The 25,236-nt window shown below is 41.7% G+C and overlaps 1 protein-coding gene across 1 annotated transcript; it reads right to left on the bottom strand.

The window, feature by feature from the left end:
• Positions 1 to 127: 127 nt before the first annotated feature.
• On the bottom strand, positions 128 to 25,236 carry LOC137276664 (MFS-type transporter SLC18B1-like). Its single transcript, XM_067808279.1, has 15 exons — positions 25,040 to 25,236; positions 20,142 to 20,234; positions 19,094 to 19,285; positions 14,109 to 14,204; positions 13,863 to 13,936; positions 13,202 to 13,358; positions 11,798 to 11,866; positions 8,930 to 9,020; positions 8,009 to 8,184; positions 7,362 to 7,460; positions 6,755 to 6,855; positions 6,279 to 6,374; positions 3,863 to 3,937; positions 2,937 to 3,030; positions 128 to 2,606 (listed from the first exon to the last, which is right to left on the bottom strand). Exons 2-15 carry the CDS (start codon positions 20,196 to 20,198, stop codon positions 2,436 to 2,438), a joined length of 1,548 nt encoding a protein of 515 aa, XP_067664380.1. The 5' UTR covers positions 20,199 to 20,234; positions 25,040 to 25,236; the 3' UTR covers positions 128 to 2,435.

Here is a 25,236-nt window from a genome sequence, read left to right as displayed (position 1 = left end):
GATAAAATGCACAGACGGACGAATGTTGTTTTGGTAGGTGGAGTATGTTTATGTTTTATAGCCATATGAAAACGCCACCGACCTCGAAGTATCTGTACAATGACATACGACAAAAACAAACGTCTTGTTACATTTTTACTTCAGAACAATCACAGACATTGGGTGTTCATAAAAGAAAGATCGATGAGAGTCAGGTCGATTCTTCCACTACACACATCTTTAATAACTACACGAGTCAGAGAATGGGGCGTTATCATGACGAGCTCGTGTAATGGGCTGTGTCATTTGGAAACAATGCCATCATTCTGTCTTCCCCACCCCCTCCCCCACCCCTATCCTCTATGACCGTCTTCTTCACCTTTTACGGAGTCAGAGAATGGGGCGTTATCATGACGAGCTCGTGTAATGGGCTGTGTCATTTGGAAACAATGCCATTATTCTGTCTTCCCCACCCCCTCCCCCACCCCTATCCTCTATGACCGTCTTCTTCATCTTTTACGGAATGAACAAGACAGAATCCAAACTTAATTATCTTCACTATATTTGCACGATTTCTATTTTAGATAAACTTCAGCACTAATGGTCCCCGCAATCAGATGTTTTAGTCTCCCCTTATTTCACTGTAATGTTAACAAGCTTTGATACGAAAAGGATAAACATGAAATTATATGTGATTAAATGAAAGTGTACGCGGATGAATTTGCAACAGTTACGACTAGATCATACCACCAATGCTTTGCTCATTATGTAGATCAAGAAACACATGCTAACTCTAGATTTATAACGTCTCATTGTCGTGCACGGCATCTGCCCCACTTAGGTAAATGACGAAGAGACTGCCTCCCTACAGAGGAATGATGAATGTTATATCTATGCGTCACTCAGCAGAAAATGGGTACCCGGTGGGATAAGCAAATGACAATAACCTTCCATCTCAATACAGGCAGCTTGGGTTGTCCGGGGTAATACTGAATTGTTTGTATGCGCTTCGAGCATGCACTGGGTATATGGATTTACCGCTATAGAAGTAAACAGTGTTATTGTCAATACAATTATACTTCTCAAAAGAAATTTTAGAAAAAGCCTACTTGGATAATACTATCGTGACTTTGTCATGGTCCAACAGAGAAGGTATAGTAATTTGAACGACTCGGTGTTCTTAATCTTCTTTCGATTTGTATTCGTTATCTGTATTAATAGACGCTTGTCTTATAAGCTGACCAGAATTACCCAAGGCTGCTAATTCTCAGTATCATATTCCTAAAACACAGGAGTGAGTGAGTGAGTTACGTTTTACGCCGCACTCAGCAATATTCCATCTATATTGTCTTTAAATAATCGAATCTGGACCAGACAATCAAGGCATCAAAAGCAGGGCCATCAATCTACACAAATGGGACTCGATGATATGTCAACCCACTCAGCGAGCTTGACAAGCTGGTCGCTTTAGACGCCTCTTACGACAAGCATGGGCTGCTCAAGATCAATTCCCACCCGGATTTTCACAGGCCTAAAATACAGTCGCAAGATGGCATTGTAGCAAAAGCACTGATCACTTAAACAATGTCAACATGTATTCGTAGGGCTGAACGAAGATGTTACAGTAAGACTGGCGATCTCTGATTCCACCTGATCCCGTTAGTCGCCTCTAACGACAAGCATGGGGTACTGAAGATCACTTCCAGCCCGGATCTTAAGAGTCCTGAAAGACAGTGAGTGAGTATGTTTTTACGCCGCTTTTAGGAATATTCCAGCAATATCACGGCTAGGGACATAAGAAATGGGCTTCACAGATTGCCTGAACTACAGAAGCAAGATGGCATTGTAGCAGCAGCACTGATTATCGACACAATCTAAACATGTATTCGTCGTTCTAAATGAAGACTGGTGATATCTGAACCAACCGGCGGGAAGTAACCATAGTAGTAGTACAACGCATATGTCCCTTATTATCTCTTGCAAACAATTCGCAGCCACGCGGAGATATTTCTGATGTCCGCTGTCTTCATCTCGCAAACTCTGAATCCACAGGAAACCACACACATACAGATAAACAAAGCACTTTCCAGGTTAATGATGAGTAAAGTTCACCACAGGTAAACCACAGGTAATCCACAGGTAATCCTTTGACATTTACTGCACTTAACAGTAAATCTAACCAATGCTCCCAAAGCATGATAATCACACCATTTCTCCCTTCTCTGGAACAGCCACAGGGTCGGTGATAATGTAGTATGTACACATGATATGACAGATGTGAGGATGATATATTTAGTAAAAATGTATATTTCGTGTGACAGTCTGTTTCGTCACCAGTCAATCACTGTCCAGCTCAGACTTACAATAATTCACTCGTGAAGACCGTCGGTTGAGATCGTCATGTAGCGTGACTGATTCATGAACCACATTTCATCTATCACACACAGCCAACCACTTTACGGCAGTTGGTAAGGAGGTAGTAGCATCTTCATATACACATCTGTAAAAGTCAGGTAATCCTCGGGAGAATACTTAAGTAACCAAGCCGATTGTTCATCGTCTGGGAGTCTTTTACTGGGTGTTCGGCACTGCTTGTCATAGACAGCTGAAACTACCAGCAAAATACTCTGAAAGACAAACACAAAGAATTAGGAATAGATTTGGCCTTAAGTATTCCATGCTTGTCGTAATTAAGACGCCACTAAACTATCGGGTGGTCAGGCTTGCTGGCTTGCTTAACACACGTCCTTGTGCCCCATCATCATGGATGCCCATGATGTTGATCACTGGATTATGTGGTCCAGAATCGAGTATTCACATACCGTCGCCATATGCCTGCCAGATCAGTAAATAAGCGTATGTGACGTTACAACACGGGAGTAATTCTGATTGCGTGTTTACAAATGTGCATGGGGACCGTGACATCAGAGGTTATAGAACTGTGTTCAAGTACTCACGACTAAAACACACGCCAGTCCCGTATACGTGACGGTCCATCCAAAACCACCAACACCAACCATCCAGCCGCCAAAGATGGGACCTATGAAGTCTCTGAATTGAAGAAAACATTCGTATAGATAATTTAATTTTCCGTAAAACGAACCGTAACCGATGAGGAACTTTCCCTGAGGTGCACCCTAGATCCAAAACCTTATACCCATTCCCACCCCCTTCTCCCACCCAAATCCGGGATTCGCCCCTGGGGTGTCACCGTGTACAGTCCTTCGTGAATGCGAGACACGAGTATGAGTAGAAGAAACTAATTATTCCGCTTCATTTAAAAATGATTTTTTTATGCAATTCATATATCAGTTCCTCTTTATCTTGTCTTATTCTTTAGTGGGAGGATGTAATTCAGTTGCCCTCTAATTTTGACTGAAACGCTGATTTTTTAAAAAAAAAAACAACCCTTATGTTGTTTAAGTCTACGCTATTCAACGGAGTAGTAAGCGGTGACCAGCCTTACAAGTTTAGTCATTCCAATCATCAAGTTAATATAGACACCCCAGGAGCCCCTTTCACAAAACTCTCGTAAGCCTAAGGTCTCGTAACTTTTCTCGTAGCATTCCTACTTCCTATGTTACAGTATAGCAGGTACGAATGCTACGAGAAAAGTTACGAGATCTTAGGCTTACGAGAGCTTCGTGAAAGGGGCCCCAGGTCCGTAAGGAGCCTAGGGGACAGGGGGCAGCACCCCTCCCTAGAATCCTTTTGCAGTTTAATTTGTATATCAAACCATTGGTATAACACTGTTCTAACGTGGATGGTCCCTTTACGTAAAAAGACATTAACTACGGCCCTGCATCTTCAGTCAGTCGATGCAATTTCCCTTGGTGTACTGACAATTGAACATGATTGCATTAGAAATCCTGGAAAGACGTACCCCATAGCATACATAGAGCACCAGATGCCGGCAACAGCCCCGTTTGTCTCCATGTTGTCATCCAGACCGCTGTCCCTGAAACACAGAAGCGCAGACCCGTGAAGATCCGGGGTAGAATATTGATCTTCAGTAACCAATGCTTGTCGTAAGAGGCGACTAACGGGATCGGGTGGTCAGACTCGCTGACTTGGTTGACACATGTGATCGGTTTCCAATTGCGCAGATCGATAATGAGTATCGCGTATGAGTATGAGTGTTGATTACTGTTTTTTTCATGGCTCGATTTTATCCAAACCTCAGCCATATAGCTGGAATATTGCTGAGTGCTGCGTAAAACTCACTCACTCACTCACCTGTTGGATACACCTCTGGATTGTTTTGTCGGGCACTGGTGAGGCCAGAACATGTATATGAGTATGAGTGTTGATTACTGCTTTTTCATGGCTCGATTTCATCCAAACCTCAGCCATATAGCTGGAATATTGTTGAGTGCTGCGTAAAACTCACTCACTCACTCACTTGTTGGATACACCTCTGGATTGTTTTGTCGGGCACTGGTGAGGCCAGAACATGTATATGAGTATGAGTGTTGATTACTGTTTTTTTATGGCTCGATTTTATCCAAACCTCAGCCATATAGCTGGAATATTGCTGAGTGCTGCGTAAAACTCACTCACTCACTCACTCACTTGTTGGATACACCTCTGGAATGTTTTGTCGTTCACTGGTGAGGCCAGAACATGTATATGAGTATGAGTGTTGATTACTGTTTTTTCATGGCTCGATTTCATCCAAACCTCAGCCATATAGCTGGAATATTGCTGAGTGCTGCGTAAAACTCACTCACTCACTCACTTGTTGGATACACCTCTGGATTGTTTTGTCGGGCACTGGTGAGGCCAGAACATCGTATATTCAAGCGTGAAAGTATATCTATGTGGTATAAAAGCATATTATACAGCATGCGCGTAGCATGTCAGTTGTTTCGTGTAAGCCCGATCGGTTTCAAAGCTTTATATTTTGGTAGTATTCTGGGTTTGCCCAACTTTCATTTTTTCTGAGACCTGAAGTTTCACGTTTTATGATTTCAGTAACTTCAAAATGTTGTTTTCTCAGCAACATTTGAAATCATAAGCAGAACGTAGTGTAGCCTACCATTAATTCAGACAGAATGATCATTTGATTAAAATGTTACTTGTGTTTAACGTATGTTTACTCCATTAATACAATGTCATGCACCGAGTATTAGGGTTTTCTTTAAAATCAAATGATAAACAAACGATCATGAAGAATAAACAAAAAAAGGATCATTATAAATACCTGCATTTCAGTTATGATTCACAAAAAATCATGAATGTAACAAAACATTCACATTCGTATCGGTAGAAAAACAATCATTACTGAAAGAAAGACATCGTTCAAATTTAGAATATGGAGAATAACATGACGATTGTATACTATGCATGGTGACTGTATTGGTAATTCTTTGTTAACAAAGAATATTGTAGTCAATATGGTTCAACGAGGGTTCTCCACATTTTAGATTGCACTGATAATGTATTTGTAGGCAAAAAAGTAGAACAAAAAATGCCCTTAGCAAAAGTAATGAGTAATTAAGTCCGTGTCTTTTTAGTAATGGTAGCAACGCCCCTTTACAACATATTATTTACACAGTTGCACGTGATGAAACACTGTGAGTGAGTGAGTTTAGTTTTAAGCCGCCTTTAGCAACATTCCAGCAATATCACTACAGAGTACACCTTAATTGGTCTTCACACATTGCACTCATGTGGGGAATCGAACCCGGTTCGTATGCACCAGCGAACGCCTTACCCACTGGGCAACAGAACTGCCCTGTAAATGGGCGGAAGACACCACAGGTGGAGACACCAGTAATGGGATTAAGTTTGAAGAGTGAATGCTTTAACCACAAGGCTACATCCCAAGAATCCGACAAAGACAGGTTTATGTACTGACTGACATAATTATACTAACAACTGTTATATTATTCTTTTCATGTCGACGACAGCAAGCATATTCGACATAAATCGAGAAATTTATAAGTCGTATAGTTTTGCGTGACATGACACAGGTTGTTGTTTAAATACGTTGTGTGATACTTGTATCCGTGTACAACATGTACAGATACTACCACAGGGGTTCGAATCTCTGTTTGGACAATAATTTTCAAAAGTATAAATCTAGACTTTTGCAATCGTATAATGTTTGTAGATGCTATAATTTACATACATTTCACATTTTAACGAAATCGGTGAAGAAATGAATTTTCTAGGAAATTCTACCGCTACACTCATTACAACAACTGCAAAAGTCTAGATTTATATTTTTGAAATTATTGTCCAAAGAGAGATTCGAACCCCTGTAGATAGTGCACACGAGAGTAAACATGACTTACGTTGCGACGTCCAACACTATCTGGTAGGAGGGAATGACGGCCATGCTGATGGCAAATCCCAGTGTTATCAACGACAAGATCGTCAACCAGATTTCCCTGTTGATAAATCACAATCAATACAGGTAATAAATTATACCCACAACCATGGGTTAAAGCAAACTTCTGGCTGACGTTTAAAGGTCTCATCATGGTCTTATAGATTTCTATGCATATATTGGTTTGTTGATGGATTTTTACTCTACCGGGGCAAACCTGACACAGCGCAAAGCGACGTATTTCGGTTATATCACTTTTTTTATTGTGGTTGAGGATTCTGAGCCTATTATGAGCTTCTTTTACAAGGTCTGTGAGCGCCATAACCTTGGTTATGGGTTTGCTTAAAATAATGTCCCACTCACTCATGCAAGCGCGTACACACACTCGCAAACACGCACGCACGCACGCACGCACGCACGCACGCTCGCTTGATCACCTACCTGTAATCTGGATCAAAGCCAAGCAGCGGAGAACCGCCGAGCAGTAAGTGAGATATTGCACATACCAAGAAACCAGGAATCATCAGAATACGGTTGTCTGGCTGCAAGTATACACAGTCTCCGGTCAGTACTGGGTCTCATTTTAGAAAGCACTAATGTGATCGTAAGTCACTAAGATAACTTCAGAGCAGTATTTTATAAGGGGAGTTATAGTTAACCTTAGTCAAGGTTGCTTCGTGAAAGAAGCCCCTGGTCATCAGCAATAACAAAGAGGACAGACTTGACCGTGAAGATACATGCATATTATTACATAACTACACATTCCGGTAGCAGAGTAACACAAACTGTTTCTCCGCAACTTCAAAGAGGTTTCACACTGTTATTTATATATCCCCGCGTCTTCAACTCGCCATATTTAAGCAACATATCTCTTGGAATCATAAAATGTCGGTTTGCAAGCAATTAAGTATTTAGCATGACATAAGGAGGTACACAACCCATTGCTAGTTTCTCATTAATGCTACTTTGGATTGGAACAAAACGTCTGTCCCGGCTGAAGTTCACTTTGTACTCCTGATATTGTCCTCATGGTGGGACTAGAACTGACCAGTCTGTCTGCAACCCAGCTGCTGATGGGAGAACCCAGGGCATAGGATGCAGAGAGTATGAGGAAGACAACTCCACTCATTTCAGGAGTTAAGCCGAACTGAAAGTGAAAACATGGTGTCAACCTTAATAACTTGAAACACGTCTTAACACATTATTGTTGATTCATACACGTACTGAAATACACAAGGTGGGGGATTGTAGGGTGGCCTGGTGGTCAAGCCATTTGCCTGTCACGCCTAAGTGTCGTTCCTCACATGGGTATAAGGAAACTCATGTTTGGTGTCCGTAGAATCTGCAGTATTGCAGGGGGCGGCGTAATACCTCATCCATTCACCCAGTGACACATTAAAGCTGTTTATATGTTAACAAAGAGTTGTTTTGTGGTACGGTTTTTATATGGATTGAATTATACGCTACGTTTCACTGTATCCAGAAATACAACCGCGTTTCTTACAAATTGCAACTACGAAGAAAAACAAACCCAGTCTTCAATGAGCCAACACTTCAATCTCTATAAGACCTTGGTTAAGGCCACCAAAATAGCTGTAGAACATCTCGTTTTAACATCAATGAAGCAGAACTTATGGCGGTTATTAATTATCACTTACGTATCAGTGCCTATACGATCACTTCAGGCCAACTTACGTCTGTGAGCCGTGGTTCGAGTATGGGGTCCAGCACCGCCCATACCCCTGCCCCCAGCATCACTGACAGTAGAGTGACCAGAGACGTTGGGTCCTTCAGTATTGTTCGGGTGGCAGAGATTCCTTTTGGTTTTGAAAGTTCCCGGTCGTCATTGGTGGACACAAAGCGCGGGGTATCTACAAAGTATCATGCATCATAAAAAATGTTCACAAAAGAAGAGGGTATTCTGCAATCGCACCGCCTGAGAAACTTTGTCAAATCATGATAATACTTGTTAATTCTGGAAACCTTCCTACGTTAAGTTTCCTTCCCAAATAAAATATTCGGGAATGCTACAAATATATATTTAAGAAAATTATGAAAATAATTATAATATATGTATACAAATGTGAATAAGGTTCTGATATAATATCACAGTAATATAAGTCTATAGAGTGAGTAAGTGAGTTTAGTTTTACGCCCCATTCAGCAATATTCCAGCTATATGGCGGCGGTCTGTAAATAATCAAATCTGGACCAGACATTCTGGTGATCAACAGCATGAGCATTTGCACAAGAATGAACTGATGATATGTGGCACTCAGGTCAGCGAGCCTGAGCATCCGATCCCATTTGAAGTCTCTTAAGGCAAGGATAGTTGCCTTTTATGGGAAGCATGGTTTGGAAGGCCTATTCACGGTCATAAATTTATTGATTGTTTGACCACGCGTTCAGACAACAAAGCAATTAACTCAATATAATGACACTAATACTGAACTGCAAAAGAATCACAAGTTTCGAAACAGTGAAATCTCATAAAGGAAGTGTTCATGTTTATGTCTTCTATTTGAAAAACTTGACAAAAGCAAAAAAAGCGTTCCTTTTATTGTTCAGTATATATCCAACATACAGTGGTGATTAACTAATCAACAGAGATCGTACCTCGCACAGCTGGAATGAGGAAGTAGTTGAAGGGAAGACTAAGGACAATGAGACACCCGACAACCACGAACGGCAGGTGAAAGCCACCCAACTGCAGCAGAGAACATACTGGTCACCGTTCTGAACTGAATAGAGGTGGGGTGCAATAGGATGTTCTGCTCATATGAAGACGTGCATGCGTATATATGTAAAATGCTACAGTTAAAGGTCACATGCAACGTAAAACACAACTTTGCAGATTCTGGTACCTTTCGGTATGCACTTACCGAAACAAATCATAAACAATGCCAATTCAACCTATAAAGTTGAAAAAAAACGCGATGAAAAAAAAGCCCGTGAAATCGGAGTTCAAACGTTTCACTAAATTCCCCCCAGCGCTGGGGGAAAAACTGGTTTCAACAGCTGTGCTGCGTTCATAACGCATGCGCAGTGAATAGGTTCGCAGAGCTTGAAACAGTATGCATGCTCGGAGTCTGAGGTCGTGAGCAGTAGTCTAATCTCGGTTGTGTACACAATCAAGTAAATAATCTACTCGTTACGTAAAATAACTTGTTGATTGTGGTAAGCAGTGACTGTCTCTGTCACAGAGAAAGCTCAGTGTCTGGGTTTATTCACACCTATATGTCTGTCTGCCTGTCTGCTAAAGACAACATGCAATACACAGCTTCAATCATTGACCACGTGCAATTTGAACCTAACACCTTTCAGACTATACGACATAAAGAAAATAAGTTGATTTATGACTCGTGCACCCGAGTCCCGTGTCTGCCACATTATGTAACTAGGCACGTGTGATACACATGACATGTTTTTATGTCTGTGGGTTGCAAACAAACTACATTCATTTTTTTCGGATGACTGGATCTGACGGAAACTTGTGCAAACTCTTATCAGTTTCAAGTCCTGCTTTGTACTTGGACGAATGACAGATTCCAACCACGCAGTAGTTTACCATCTCTACTGACATGATTTTTTATTGGATCGGGCGCAAATTCAGAGAACATGTATTTTCCTAACCCAACATCTCTATATACATTCTTCATGGATAACGACTTCTTTTCGTGTATATGACTTTGTTTGACAACAGTCGGCATTGATCTCAAGGTGAACTGCTCTCCGAAATAATTTGAACCCAGCAGTGCAGTTACCACTCAACACATGGATGAGAGCAGAAACCTTCAACATATGATAAATTGCAAGATACCTTATTTTTCACTCTAATAACACACCTAGAACATATTTGTTACGACACGTGAGCCTAACGATTATTCTCTGAAAATGTAACATTTTGATAGTACTAAACATTTACTGTAAAGAGGAGCTCAATTAAGGTGTGGGAATTACGGCTCCTTTCAGAGCTACAGCGTTAGAGTATGAGCTGGGCGGAAGGGTTAGTATGATTCAGAGACAGTACTACAGTCCAGAGAGCCCCGATGGTGTTTAAATTGAATCTCATATACGTCTATTCTAAGTTCAATAATTTAATCAACGTGAATTTGGTGTAAGACATCTTTGAGAAACACCCAATTCCACCATAACTATCAGTTTGTTTGATATGCGAAAAAGGCGATGCGGGTCTCTGACGTCTACCGCTATGAAACCAACGAACCCTGGTAAGGTGCAGTCAAAAAAGAAACATAATCTCGGAATTCGAACACACAGTTCTACAGTCTGTTTTTGTTGTTGTTGTAGTTTTTGTTTTGTTTGGGGTTTTTTTTTGGGGGGGGGGGTTGTTTGTTTTTTGTTTGTTTGTTTGGGGGGGGGGTTGTTGTTTTTTACTGTGTGTGTGTGGTTTTTGTTGTTGTTGTTGTTTTGGTAGTTGCATTATGCCCAGGGGATGCAACTCTGCACAGCTTCTTGCGGTGCCTTAGACGCCTGGCCATTATTTTCCCGGGAGCAGTATTTCGCCAGGGCCACCTCGCAGTCGGAAGCGATTTCAGGTAGTAAGGTATCATTTTGTAATCGGACAATACAGGCACGACTGTTACAGGTCACTTGTATCTTATGATAACAACCCGATAACGCCTCCACGTGACCCTGCACATGACGTAGAAGCACTATCGCATATTTGTACAATACATCCGACATCAATGACGTATATAGTCACTGCTACCAGACAGGGCTACATTGTACACACCGTATCGACTGATATGATGAAACACTATGAGTCCTTATGACATACAAGTAGTAGCCAAGTAGTCAAAGCGTTCGATCGTCACGCCGAAGACCCGGGGTCGATTCCCCACATGGGTACAATGTGTGAAACCCATTTCTGGTGTCCCCCTCAGTGATATTGCTGAAATGTTGCTAAAAGCGGTGTAAAATTAAACTCACACGTAAGACACACTCACATGGTGAACTGGAAAGTAAGACGGTACCGTTTAAAGGCAGTGGAAAATATATATTCATACTTGAAAGCATAATATGTCGATATTCGTGTTCTAAGTGAATATGGGATAAGCAAATCGTCACAAGTCACAGCTGGAGAGTATCTGACGTAAAGATGTTACACCTCAGCGTAAACCTGTCAGATCTCAAGTCGATCTAAGATATGTGTCAAATTAAAATGACAGGATTCAGAGGGGATCATGGTTGATGGAGGGTCAGGTTTAAGAGAGGATCGGGATTAACAGAGGGTTAGGACTGAGACTAAGATAGGGTAAGGGTTAAGACAGGGGCGGGGTTAACGGAGGGTTTGGACTGAAGGTAAGGGTTAAGAGACGGTCGGGGTTAAAAAAGGGGTGGGGCTGGCAGGGTCGGAATTAAGAGGAGGTAAGGGCTAAGAGAGAGTCGGAGGGTTAGGACTGAGAAAGTATAATTTAAAGGGTTAAAAGAGGGTAGACACCCATAACTCCATAAAATCCTCACCGTGTACAGAAATCCGCCTATTGCAGGTCCAACCGTCATCCCTAGCCCTACAAACACCTCTGTCAATCCCTGCAACATTGACTGGAGTGTTAGCGAAGTAACATGTATAAATGATACGCAGACATATGTTTGTTTCAGGTGAAGTCTGGCCTATGAACTCCACCTTGGCCGCTGTGCACATAATTTGAGATTTACAGGACAAATATATATAAAGTAGAACACACTATGCAAAACACACGGAAAGTGTTCTCATATGACCATTAATCAAACAACACACACCTTTCACAAGTAAGAAAACACACATTGTTGTGTTTAATTTGAAATTCAAATTCCGCATATTAAAACCGTAGCTGTAACACACTTGGCATTAGAACTTACACTTATTGAAATTTGATAATTTACTTGCAAACCGAAAAGAAAACAAACCATGTGTTAACAATGTCTGATCACCAAGAGTACACCGTCAATCTGACTGTTCTCAAGTAATGCTAGCTGGGATTGTATGAATCGCCACTGGCGACCCACGAGTACCCTGTGTTGTACATGATTGGCAATCAAGAGCAGAATTCTAAGAATCGCCAATGTCAACGGCTTTTGAACAGGGGGTCTCCCTCCCGAATAGTGCCACAGATGTTCGATGGCGTCGATGTTAGGGCTCAGGGCTCATTGCTGGCCACGGACACGCTTCAGATGCGGTATACTGCAATATGCGATGGCGGCTCGAAAACGGTTAGATCTAGCTTTGTCATGGATATCGGACGACTCAGCATCCAATACTTCCTGTGGATCACGTTGCCCATTGCGTGTCCAAGGCACTCTAATGAGATCTACATGCAGTCACCACCACTGACCCACCACTACAGGGTTGAGCTGCATGGACCATCGCTTGGGTGCAGTTGTACAAAGCTACCTTAGGGGTAAATTGATCCAACTCCTATAACTGGCTGTTGTAGCGCTAAGATTGTTTTTTTAAGCCAACCTCGTTAAAACGCCTCCACACCCACAACCGCCGTCGGTAATGTGTAGAGTGAAAGTGACTTCCACCATCAGACCAATAAACACCTTGTCGTCAAATAGGGGATTTCTCGGAGCTTGCTCCACGCAAGACGCTCCTGTCGGTGCCATTTGCAAGGAAGAGGGTATCGGACGACATCCAATCCAGCTGCCCACAGCCTCCTTTGTATGTTGGAGTTTCGGGTCCCAAATATCCATTGCTATCGCATGGGGCATTTTGTATGTACATTCCTGTACGCTAGGGTATATTCGCCTGAATGGACCAAAATTAATGCCTCGGGATTCGGGGGGTGCTTAAATAATGCTCATTAGATAATAAGGAACGTCATGCAAGAGAGTACAACGGCTGAATATGTATTAACGTTCAACGGCATATGATGACATACTTACAAACACGGTTGTGAAGTGAGACCCAAATGTTTTTGAGGCCATAGTGAATGTGGCAGTTTGTTGAGCAGTGACGCCTAAAGACAGGACGATCTGCATTAGGAAGCAGTAGACGACGAACACTGTCTGACCGTCAGCTACTGGGATGTACTCCAGTATACTGTAATACAGGATTAAAGGCAAAACAGTGAACATTAAAATACGGATTGATTTAACTAGACTCGATTATTTAGACCACGGCCATATAGGTGGAATGTTGCTGAGAGCGTCTTATAACTTAACGCATTCCTACACTCGAATTAACCGAGGTTCGAAACAATCAGTGTACGAAAAGTGTGAAAGCCAGCCGGGTTAGCTATGCCTGAAACATATTTCATTATTAAGCTGCTAATATGATGATCAGGCCTTATCCTTGCAAGTTTTATAAATGTATTATAACTTAACGAGTCGGAGAGAGTGATATATTTAAAAAATCACCCCATGAACATTCACTGGCCAATCAGGCCAATAACTGGAGATTTACTGGCCCGACTGGATTTTTACTAGCCAGGGACTAGCGGGCGATTGGCTATTTCGCAGTAAGCATAGGTTGGAGCCATGTGTTTACACCAAACACCATACAACCGTGTTTCTTGTATACAGACAGATATGTTTGTGAACTTACCCAAAGAGTAACGTACACCCGCCAGCGAAAAATACTCCGGACAGGTAAACGAATCTGGATCCAATAGTTGGGATCTGTGGTAAACCGTTAGAAAAAGAAAAAGAATATAGATAATACAAATATAGCAAAGTAAAAGCTTCAAATAATCTACTGGAACAGAGATACAAACTGAAGGTTACTCTTGTTAATACAATGATACATTCACCTGCACACAGACAGACAAACTAACAAATCACCAGTACTTACATATTTACCAATAAGTGGAGAGAAGACAACCTGTCCAAGAGCGTAAGCCGCAAACACCCACCCCGACACCAAGGAACTGATTCCACGTACCTCAGTCTGTAACATGTAACATGTAACATGTAGCGTGTAACTACCATAGGAACGGAACACAGGATGCAGTCTTGCTTCAGGGAAGTACGTAAACTTATAAATCACGTGTTTAAGAAGAATAATTACAACGTGTAGTGAGTAATGCTTTTACGCCGTTTTTAGCAATATTCAACTTCAAGGAGGCGGACACCAGAAATGCGCATCAGACACAATGCACCTATGTGGGGAATCGGCGCTCTAACGTCTTGGCTCCCCACTCCTCGAGAATTCAAGGAAAAGTCATATCAGTTCGATATTCACATTTATTTCCGTTCAGTTTCTTTATTTGACTCAAATTCATCACGAGTTGTTAATCAGCTGGTTGTTGTATTTTGGGGGAGTATACTACCTGTATGACACAGACCCCCAAAATGGCGAAAATGCGGGGCAGTTCTGGCGACGCAGTGGGACATGATTTTTCACAATCAGGAATGATTTAACTTTGATTTAAACACGGTTGTCATCAGATACCGTGCGTGACTATCGTCATCAAATCCTATAAAGTGAAACATATCATTTCGGGTTATAATAATAATATGTTAACCGATAACTGGATGGTTTAATTTAATAACTCTGTTTTGGACGGACCGATTTTCAGCAAATTAGTGGTTTAGGAGTGCTCAGGTCAGGATCTGCAACTAAGTCAAAGATATAATAATTCCATAAAATGTTCATCCCCAAGATACTTTAGTAATGTCAACAATCAATTCCATTTTAAAAGAAGGTGTATCTGATGAGAAAAACATGAGTTAAACTTTACAAATTAAAGATAGTTTAACCAAAAATATGTTTTTCTAATTCAGCTATATCATTTGAAAATCGCACATACATTTGGTTGGCATTGAAATAAAATAACATTACAAGTAAACAAAAGTTAGTACTTGGTATTTAGATATCACACATATTGTGTATATCACACAACATAACAGATAGCTCTTAAATGTGCACTGCACTACACCGACATGGTGTAAAACCCTTAAAGCTGATGAAAAAATTGGAAGGCTTGTAAATAGATAATGAAACATTTGTGCTTTTATATGTTCCCTTATTTACATTTGCCGAAGCCTTTAAAATCAAGGCTCCAACCGATGATGGCCTGGCTGTGCAAACCTTTGTTTTGCAAGCGGAAATGTTTCCATCAGATCACCAGTCACTTCGCTTCAACCAATTGCCAGTTCTTTTGGCAAATGTGAGTGGGAGAATAGGGATACAGCTGTTAAAACCTTATATACACCTGGAAATTAATCAAGCAACACCCCAATTTTTTCTATTGGAGCAACTTTGAAGTGTTCTGACAATCAAAATATGCCGGGTTGATATAGTTTGACACTTTTTTATTCAACAGACGATCTCTGACAAACAACTTAAAGGGAAAAAGTATCAAGACTTTGCTTTATTGCAACGAAATCCAAATTCTTAAAACTGTCTTAAATTCATGAAAAAATGGACACAATTTACTATTCATCCACAGACGTTGTTGTCAGGTGTATTAACACAAATGTCACATGGAAAGAAAGAACAGTCATCTGAGAGTCTGCACACCGACTTTCATCAATATCTAGTGTGTCCTCCCTGCGCACGCACCACCGATTCCAGACGCCTCCTCATTCCTTGGATGAGTCTCCGGATCTGATTCTGGGGGATCCTGTTCCACTCCTCATGCAGGGCAGCCGTCAATTCGTTGAGATTATGGACTGGTGGGTCTCTCTGCCTCACACGACGGCCAATAAAGTCCCACAAATGTTCAATGGGGTTGAGGTCAGGGCTCATGGCAGGCCATGGAATTCTGTCAATTGCATTTTGCCGCAAAAAATCATTTACAGCATGCGCCCTGTGAGGTCTAGCATTGTCGTCCATAAATATGGGTCTCGTTGCCAGAGGATGGTTCTCAAAATGAGGTACCACAGCCCTGTCAAGAACCTCCTGTTGGTAACGAACACCGTTAAGGTTGCCACGGATGGTAATGATATCCAACTTGCAGTTCATGGAAATGCACCCCCATACCATAACGGAACCTCCCCCAAAGGCCACAGTCTCCTGGATGTTCCGTGGAGCCATTGCTGTGTTCCTCTGCCTCCAGACCCGAGTACGACCGTCCACCATGTGCAGCAAGAACCGGCTCTCATCTGAGAAATGGACCTTCCTCCAAGAGGCAATGTTCCAGTGCAAACGGTCATTACACCAGGCCAGTCGGGCTGCCTTATGGGCTGGAGACAGTCTGGGTCGCTTGATTGGCCTCCTTGCCCGGTATCCTGCAGCTTTCAGACGATTCCGAACAGTCCTGTTCGAGATGGGTCTCCCTGGAAGCCACTCCTGTCTCAACCGAGAGCTCGAGTCGAAGGACCTGCGCCGTACAAGTCTCAGTAAAGCTCTGTCCTCCCGGACTGTGGTCTTCCTGGGTCTTCCTGGGTCTTCCTGGTCTAGGCAGGTCTTTAACTTCATTAGTGGCCCGGTATTTTTTCAAAAGTTTTGAAATTATGGAATGATGTCGTCCGATTTGAGTCCCGATTTGTCTTAGAGACATACCAGCATTCCTCATGCCGATTATTTGCCAACGAGTGGCCTCTGATAATTTCCTACGTGCCATGACATTGAAATGAATGAAAAACCGAATGCAATCGACAACCTGCGCTTGTAAACACCCCAGGGAAAAAGTGCATTTTTCGAAAGTGGAGGTTAAAGCAATGCACGTGCGCTGTGCAAGCTTCACGCGCGTCATATCAACCCATGAAAAGCTCATGCTGTATGTCAATACATCAAAATTGAATAATCAATCATCAAAATTACTTCGTTAAACTTTGTTAAGTTTTTATGTGTCTTTGAATTTGGTGTTGCTTAATTAATTTCCATATGTATATATTGTCATTCCGATTGAGGTAGAGATAAGTTGTCATTCAGTTGTTTAGAATTTGCACTATGTAATTACTTTCCTCTGGTTAATCGGTTTCGCATCCGTGCATTATACAATGAAATTCTTCTTTCATGATTCCTGCATTCAATCAATAACAAAATATCTGTGAAAATACTTGTGACGAAAATCTGCTTATAGCTGCTTTACTCGCGTGTGTTTGAGACTTTTCAAAGTTCTTGGAGGATATAACCATGCTAATTAACAAACAGAGAAAGAACATGATACATACACAGTACTTGGATGCGCCTTTCATATTCCATAGAACAAAGCAAATATTTAATATCATAAATACATGTTGATCAGTCGACAGTGCCGACATAAAAATTTAACTATGATTAAATGTGGTGATTAGAATGCAGTTGTGTACCATTTCATCAATATGGAGAGATATCAAGAAGACACCCATCCTCATTCAAAATGAGTTTGCGTAAAACGTTAGCACATTTAGTACCCGCTACAAACACCACGCACAATCATGCCACCAGAAACAAATTATGAGATTGTGGTACAAACAGAAAATAGGTCACTTCATTTGCAACGTCTGAGTTCGTGAGAAACGTTATTCTGCTTAGACGGATTTCTTCTTGAATAGCCCCAGACCATAGATATACAACAAACAAACAAACAAAGAACACACAGAGATACAGAGCGAATGTGGTTCTTACAAGGAGTGAAAAGCATTTTGAAAACCCTTATCTCCTAGTAATATTAGCGTTCGGTTTTTTTCCGAAAATACATTTTGATTTATGAAATCAGGAGATTTCCTTCATTTAAAACATGCTCTGCTGACCAGAGCTGTTGGCTTCACAATGCTGGGACCACGTAGCTGACTACAGTGACTTGGTAGTGTCCATGTCGCTGAGGTATGCCAATATCTTAGGACTGACGTAGTATTGCTGACGTTAATTAGCTGATGGAGATAGTGATTAAGATGAGCAAATATCATTATGCGCACGCTATTGTCAGTTGATAAACTCCCTGCTTGGCTGACAACTTAGCCATGCGACAAAATGTAATAGGAAAATATACGACAGATGGTCTTTTAGTACCCTAAAAGGCGAGGTCACCCACTACTCTCAATATGTATATACGATTTCCACGTTTTCAGAGAAATCTAATTTTGAAGCTTTTAACTTGTTTGCAAATGTTTATACCATCTTCTGTGAGTGTATTGAATGGCTGATAGTGATTAAATATAACTTGACAATTCCCTCTGTGAGGTATGGCAGAGACCAGTTGATACACTGTGTTGTATATCATAGCATTTGGTATAGCATCCAATATGATTCATGTGACTGACAAAGCATATATTCATTAACTATTCTTCTCAAATATGTTTGATCTGTAAAACAATCTGAGTCAAAATTGATCTTCAAAGTGTGGTAAGAGGGAACTAGTGTGATCGGGGGCTCGTTCTCATGTACTAGTTTGCCGTCGTATCACACTTGCGAAAATCAATGCTCCTAGTGTCACGACCATGTTATGTGTGTGTGTCACTTGATATTACTAAACCTAACAAAGGCCTGCACATTTTTATTAAGGTCATAGTAGAAGCGAAATGAATGAGTGAGTCAGTCAGTTAGAATTTAAAGTCTCTTTGGCAATATTTCAACCAGACCGTGCCTAAAGTAGTTTATGCTATATATTTCATTGTATAAAATGTCAGCAAAGGAAAGCGGTTACACACAAGCACGCACTCACGCACGCTCACACACACGCACGCACACGCACACGCGCACACACATACATACATATGTATGTACATGTGAAGGTAGATCACCATACTGTGCTACCTAGAAGTAAAATGTTTTCATACACAATATCTTTGAGCTGTCCGTAAAAATGCTAAATCCTTCCTAGGTGTGACATCATACATCACATTCGGTCGCCAGAACTGCTTCTGAACCAGTATCCATGGTTTGTTTATAAGAGTATGGACTCCTACCTCCTCGGGGTAGAGGGGACTCATAATGGACTCGCTCATCATGATGATGAAGCTCGTGGAGCAGATGCTGACGAGGACGCACTTTTGGTGCCTTGACAACCGTCGAAAAGAAAAGCTGCCCTCATTTTCGACCTCCTCCGAGGAATGTTCATCGGTTTCATCGGTGTCCAAACTTTCACTGCACGACATGATCTGTTGGAAAAAGTGTACAGTGCACGCTGAGTGTGTATGGCTTTACGTCACTTTTAGCAATATTCCAGCAATAGCACGGGGGGACAACAGAAACAGGCTTCACACACTGTGCACTTGTAGGGAATCGAACCCGGGGTTTCGGCGTGACGAGCAAACGCTTTAACCGCTAGTCTACCCCACCGCCCCTCAGTGCAAGGTGAATACATAGTACAGCTACATGTACAGGCCCCGATTTCTAGAAAACAATTAAATCTTTACTCAAATCTCAAACTGAGTTTCACAATTCGAAACAGCCGAATTTTAACTCAACTGTCTTTTTTTCAAAAAAAAAGATGAACGCTCAAACAACTTTCTAATCTATCCACCAATGTCAAATTGTCTGCTGCAGTTTCAGTTAAATAATTCAGTTCACTGTGTGAAATGAATTTTTTTGCATTTTCTCAAATTTGGGCCAAAGCTCGAACTTAAGTCAAAACTCAGACGTATGTTTGTTTCGAGAAATCGACACCAGGACTCGTTGTCCTCAAGGATATTACAGATGTATACCTCCTGGTTTGTACTCCGTAACACGTACACAATGTGCTCACCGTTTTGTACTCTTCATGTAGATGGTATGTACTCCGAAATACGTACGTACACAATGTGCTCATCGTTTGTTCTCATTACATACAGTGTGATTACCGTCTAATTTGTACTACCTACGTACGCAGTTTGCACTCCGTTATACATACACCACATGCACGCTGTTTGCGCGATTACAAAACATGCATGTATTCCACATGACCAGTTCACATAGAATCATCAGTAAACAGTAAACAGTAAACAGCCTCCACACCATCCTCCAGCATGTACGTACCTCACTACTGCCGCCATAACTGTTCTGACGGGAAGCGGCCTCTTGTTTGGTCTCCATTTCCGAGCAGCCATTTGGGTATCACATCACTTCCTCCTGGAAGAAAGCATTTCTGTGAATAGTAGTTTCTTTCAGAACATATATCTCGTACAAGTACTCATCAATAAAACAGCGTTCATAGCCAGGGTCGTGCTACAATGATATTTATCAGACACGCTGTAATATTCATGGAATATGAGGTGTTAATCAACCCTGACACACGCGTTACACACACACACACACACACACACACACACACACACACACACACACACACACACACACACACACACACACACACACACACACACACACACACACACACACACACACACACACACACACACACACACACACACACACACACACACACACACACACACACACACACACAGCGGTGTTTCGTACTTGTTACCATCATGTATACAGCCATAGCGGAAAAAGAGAAGTTACACGGAAACCAAATATTATAGTTGTCATGCCATGAACGTCGTTTTAATGTTTTAATTCTGCAATGGTATCGGTGAAGATCCGGGTTAGAATTGATCATCACTAATCCATGCTTGTCGTTAAAGGCGACTAACGGAATTAGGAGGTCAAGGTTGCTGTCTTGGTTGATGTATGTAATCCTATCCTAATTGCGTAGATCGGTGTTCATGCTGATAATCACTGGATGTTCTGTTCCAGACTCGATTATTTACACACCGCCGACATATAGCTGAGTGTCATCCTGTGGAATCCGATCAGTACATGGTGAGACCACATGCACATTCTTAAAAATCTACAGTCTACAGATGCCATCCTGTGGAATCCGATCAGTATCCGTTGAAACCACATGCAGAGGCTTAAAAGTCTACAGTCTACCGGTGCCATCGTGTGCAGTCCGATCAGCACATTTTGAGACCATATATACAGTCTGAAAAGTCTGCAGTTTGCAGATGCCATTCTGTGGAATCCGACCAGTACCAGTACCTCAGGCAAAAAAGATCTACAGTTTACGGGTGGTATCTGGTGGAATCCGATCAGCACATGGTGAGGCCATATGCACAGTCTGAAGAGTCTCCAGTTTACAGGTGCCATCCTGTGGAATTCTCGTCTATGTCTTTCGGCAACGCGTCTGTCAATTGTGTTTTTGGAGCATGTTGCAGTTGATGTACTCGTCTCTCGACTTCATCCCAAAAGATGATCTAACGGGTTCAAGTCAGGAAGTCCATGGTTAAGCTTTGACGTTTGAGATATTGGGGACTTGGTCTATCACTTCTCAGACTACCTTGGCATGGATTTAGGTTGCTATGCAAATCCCACAAACGAGATATGGTGTCCATGGTTTGTCACTTCTCAGTCGACCTTGGCTTGGATTGAGGCTGGTATACAGATACCACAAACGAAATATGGTGACTCTTGGTACCCTTCTCAAATCAGTAGCCTGAAGTCACGGTGGCAGTTGCATGTCGATGAAAGACCTGGACGTGACAATTTGTGCATGGGCAATGACTCTTGGTTAATCACTTCTCGGACGATCTTGGGTTGGACTGATCCTACAAACGATGTATGGTGCAGACTCGGACTCAAAATGGACTGACATTAAAAAAAATGTGAGCTGACGCTCGCCACCTTTTCTAGTCACTGTGATTACAGATTGTTGTCACAACATTTGCGAGCAGTCTGCTTTTGAATTCCATTCTACGACAATTCGTGCATATATTGCTAAATAGTCCATGGCGTTTTCGTGCATACATGTTAAATGATGCGTTAGCGCTTTGAGCGTCCACAAGTGCGTGGAAACAGGCGCTTTATACAAAGCTATTATCATTATCATTATCTATGAGATATTTGCGTATACATTGTTAAATGATCGATAACATTTTTGTGCATATATTTACATTGTTGAGAGATCTTTGCCAGTGTCGTGCATACATCGTGAAATGATCTTGACATTTCTGTCCATATATTTACTAAATGATCTATGACAATTTCGAGCATACATTGTCAAATGATCCACGACAATGTCGCACATTTGTTTTTTTTATCTTTGATATTTTTATCTTTGATATTTTTGTGCTTTCATTGTTAAATGATCTATGACAATCTCATGCATACAGTGTCAATTGGTCGTTGATAGTTTACTGTAGATCTTACCTTGGAGTGCATAACTTAAATTACAGGAAATATATCTGAATGTATACCCCATTAACTACGATACAAACACGACGTTTGAATCGTCAGAGCAAATCTACGTTCGTCTACGTCATGTTTCAGGTCGAGGACGCTAGTACTACGACGACAAATGACAAGTTGTATTGCTAAAATTGACAAGATCAAGCATACTCACACATCATGATGTTTAGAAAAATGTCAAGCGAGCACCACCTTGAAGATGCATAAGTCGCCCTGTGGTCACGTGATAGCCCCTGATAACATAGCCGTGTTATTTACCTGTCGGTATAATCTTATGTAGGCTATTGTTATACTGGTACCAGATAACATTCCTCAAGTAGCTACCTGATTTATCAAATGTATACTGATCAGAAAAGGAAACTGTACACATAGGAAATAATAAAGACCATACATCTGGACTATAGGCGTACACAAATTAAGATGTAAACCGAATTGAAAATATATGCACGCACGTGGACTGAAGTGGTTCCGGCCTGGTTCATACAACACGTTATGCGCGCGAATTTTGATGAACTGCATGGAACGCATGAATGTCAACAACTACTGTCGAACTGGGAAGCTAATTGTTTGACCTTTGATGGTTCAAAAGTTAAAACGGCTGATGAACTGACAACGTCATAAGAATAATGAGGTAGTCAGTTGGGTGTGGATGGGGTGGGGGTCTTGTACTGACCACTGCTAAAGGTGGTTCCAAGACTAGGAGCCGCTTGCGCCAGTGCGGGATACGATTATATCGTCCTACAGTAAGGCCTATTCTGGCACGACGTCATCGAACAAAAAACGTCAAAGACGTTGCCGAAACCATGTCCATCAAACGCGTTTGTGAGGGAGGAAAGTTGGTTACACAGAAGAATCCAGTTGATTTTTCTACATTAGAAGCGCTATGTTCATGTCTGCGGAGAGTACGTACTTGGTGGTACGGTGATGATTTGGGATGGGACACGTATCCGTCAATTCTCTTTCCACAGAGGTTACTTGTCATTTCTTTCTACGAACCTCTGTTCTAATACGGTTCTCTCATGGCGCGAGTGTTTAAGATTCGTTATTGGCTGCCATCTGGATTAGTTGTGCAATCAGTGGCTTTCTTTCAAAAGTAATCATTCGTAAGGCCTCCGTAATTCCCTTAAGCATCGGGAAAACTAGAACATCTTTCCCAACACGAGGCGCAAACGTTTCTTCCAGACAGAGCAGATCCATGAAATTGCGATTCAATGGTGTGTCCATCGCCCTCGTCGACAACAGACAAGCTAGCTATTAAACGTGTGTGTCACATCAACACAAGTCTCCAACTTGCTTAGGTTAGTCAAGCTGGATGTAAGTCGATGTATCACGCATTCTGATTGGATAGAAAGAACAGGGATACTTCGAGTTGCGATTATTTGCCGCTAGGGGATTTTATGAGAACCAGCACATACGGCCGTATTAGAACAGAGGTTTGACCGAAGATATGACAAGTAACCTCTGTGGGAAGAGAATGGTACCCGTCAGGGAACTTCTGAAATTGTTGTACAGAGCAATATGACAAGTGTGGGCTATGGCATCGGATTGTCGCACTTTCGGAATTCTAACACAATGCCTCAGACAACTTAGGTGCTTGTGGTTTTTCTTCAACAGCACAATATTCAAGTACAGCCTCTGTCTGGTCTTACCCGTATCTCTCCCCTAAAGAGCATTTCTGGGATGACATCTAGTGACGTCTACCCCATGTGCTCAATCCGTCAGATATTGGAGAGAATGTGGCAAAGAATTCGATAATACTTCCACGATCATTTGAGTGACTATGTGTTGACGATACACTATTCTGCTCACTGCTCACCTTGGCCCTTCAGGATATGGTAACATGGAAACTTTTCACTGTTGCCATACTTCCAAATTTAATAATGAATGCTAACAATATACAGGTTCTTTTGGTGGCTAGTATATAAATCATTCACTAGAATATACAGGATCGATTCAGTGCACGATACTGGCTTTAACCTACCACTGCTAATACCTGTCCGCCATTTAGCCGTCTTATTTCTGAGAAACATCATCATCAGAACTAACAAGGTTTGGGCAGAGGTCATTTGTCTACTTTCCTGCAGGTTTGCGGGACCATCTGGCTTCTCGTGTGAAAAAAATCTCACGTTCCCTATGCCTGGTCTAGAGACCTTCATCAAATCTATAACCATTACATATGTGCTTCTTGTATCTCTAACGTAGTACCAGCACCTGTGTCTCACGTCTGTGCAGCATTCTGGGCATTTATCCATTATACAAGTCGGGCAGTTAGTTATATTTTTAAGGTTTAGTTGAGGCTTCTGGATATCATGACTGTGTATACCGAGTTACTTTGACAGTTTCCCGATTAGCAAAGCGTTCGTAACGTTACGGTCTATCGTAACTCTATAGTCTATCGTAAATCTAAAGTCTATCGTAACTCCATAGTCTATCGTAACTCTATAGTCTATCGTAACTCTATGGTCTATCGTAGGCTTACGATTATCGTAATACTGCAAACGTTTTGTGAATGGGGGCCGAGGCCCCAACTCGCTTCATATGACTGCCAGCACATGTATACTGGAATAGTGAAACTAGATCGGCTATATACTGCTTGGAATGAATTAAGGCACGTCCCATTTCACATGAATATAGTAACGTTATTTTGTTAATATGACGGATCAACCGTCATGGGAAGTACTCACCAGTTCGCTAACTCTTGAGTTGTATGTGTCTCATGTCAGATATACCATTGGTTGTACGCTTCAAGTTGAGAGAAGTTGACCTCCTATGTTAAATAACAATGCGTCACGCACACGTGTTATACAAGCGAGCTGGCGTGATAGCTGATAACACAATCACTTCCAACAGGTTCAGACGCTACTCGTGGCTCCCAATGAGA

The sequence above is a fragment of the Haliotis asinina genome, chromosome 3 (assembly GCF_037392515.1).
Source record: "Haliotis asinina isolate JCU_RB_2024 chromosome 3, JCU_Hal_asi_v2, whole genome shotgun sequence".
In the NCBI taxonomy this organism is placed as follows: domain Eukaryota; kingdom Metazoa; phylum Mollusca; class Gastropoda; order Lepetellida; family Haliotidae; genus Haliotis; species Haliotis asinina.
Note: the sequence above shows the minus strand (reverse complement) of the source record. Positions and strands in the feature narration are given on the sequence as shown.

What these genes read in the sequence shown, in the direction of transcription:
- LOC137276664 (XM_067808279.1), bottom strand. Translation starts at nt 20,198, where the DNA reads ATGGAGACCAAACAAGAGGCCGCTTCCCGTCAGAACAGTTATGGCGGC. An exon ending in GTCCCCTCTACCCCGAGGAG is followed by an intron (nt 14,205 to 19,093) that starts GTAGGAGTCCAT and finishes TACATGTTACAG; the next exon opens with ACTGAGGTACGTGGAATCAG. An exon ending in TCGAACCACGGCTCACAGAC is followed by an intron (nt 7,461 to 8,008) that starts GTAAGTTGGCCT and finishes TTTCACTTTCAG; the next exon opens with TTCGGCTTAACTCCTGAAAT.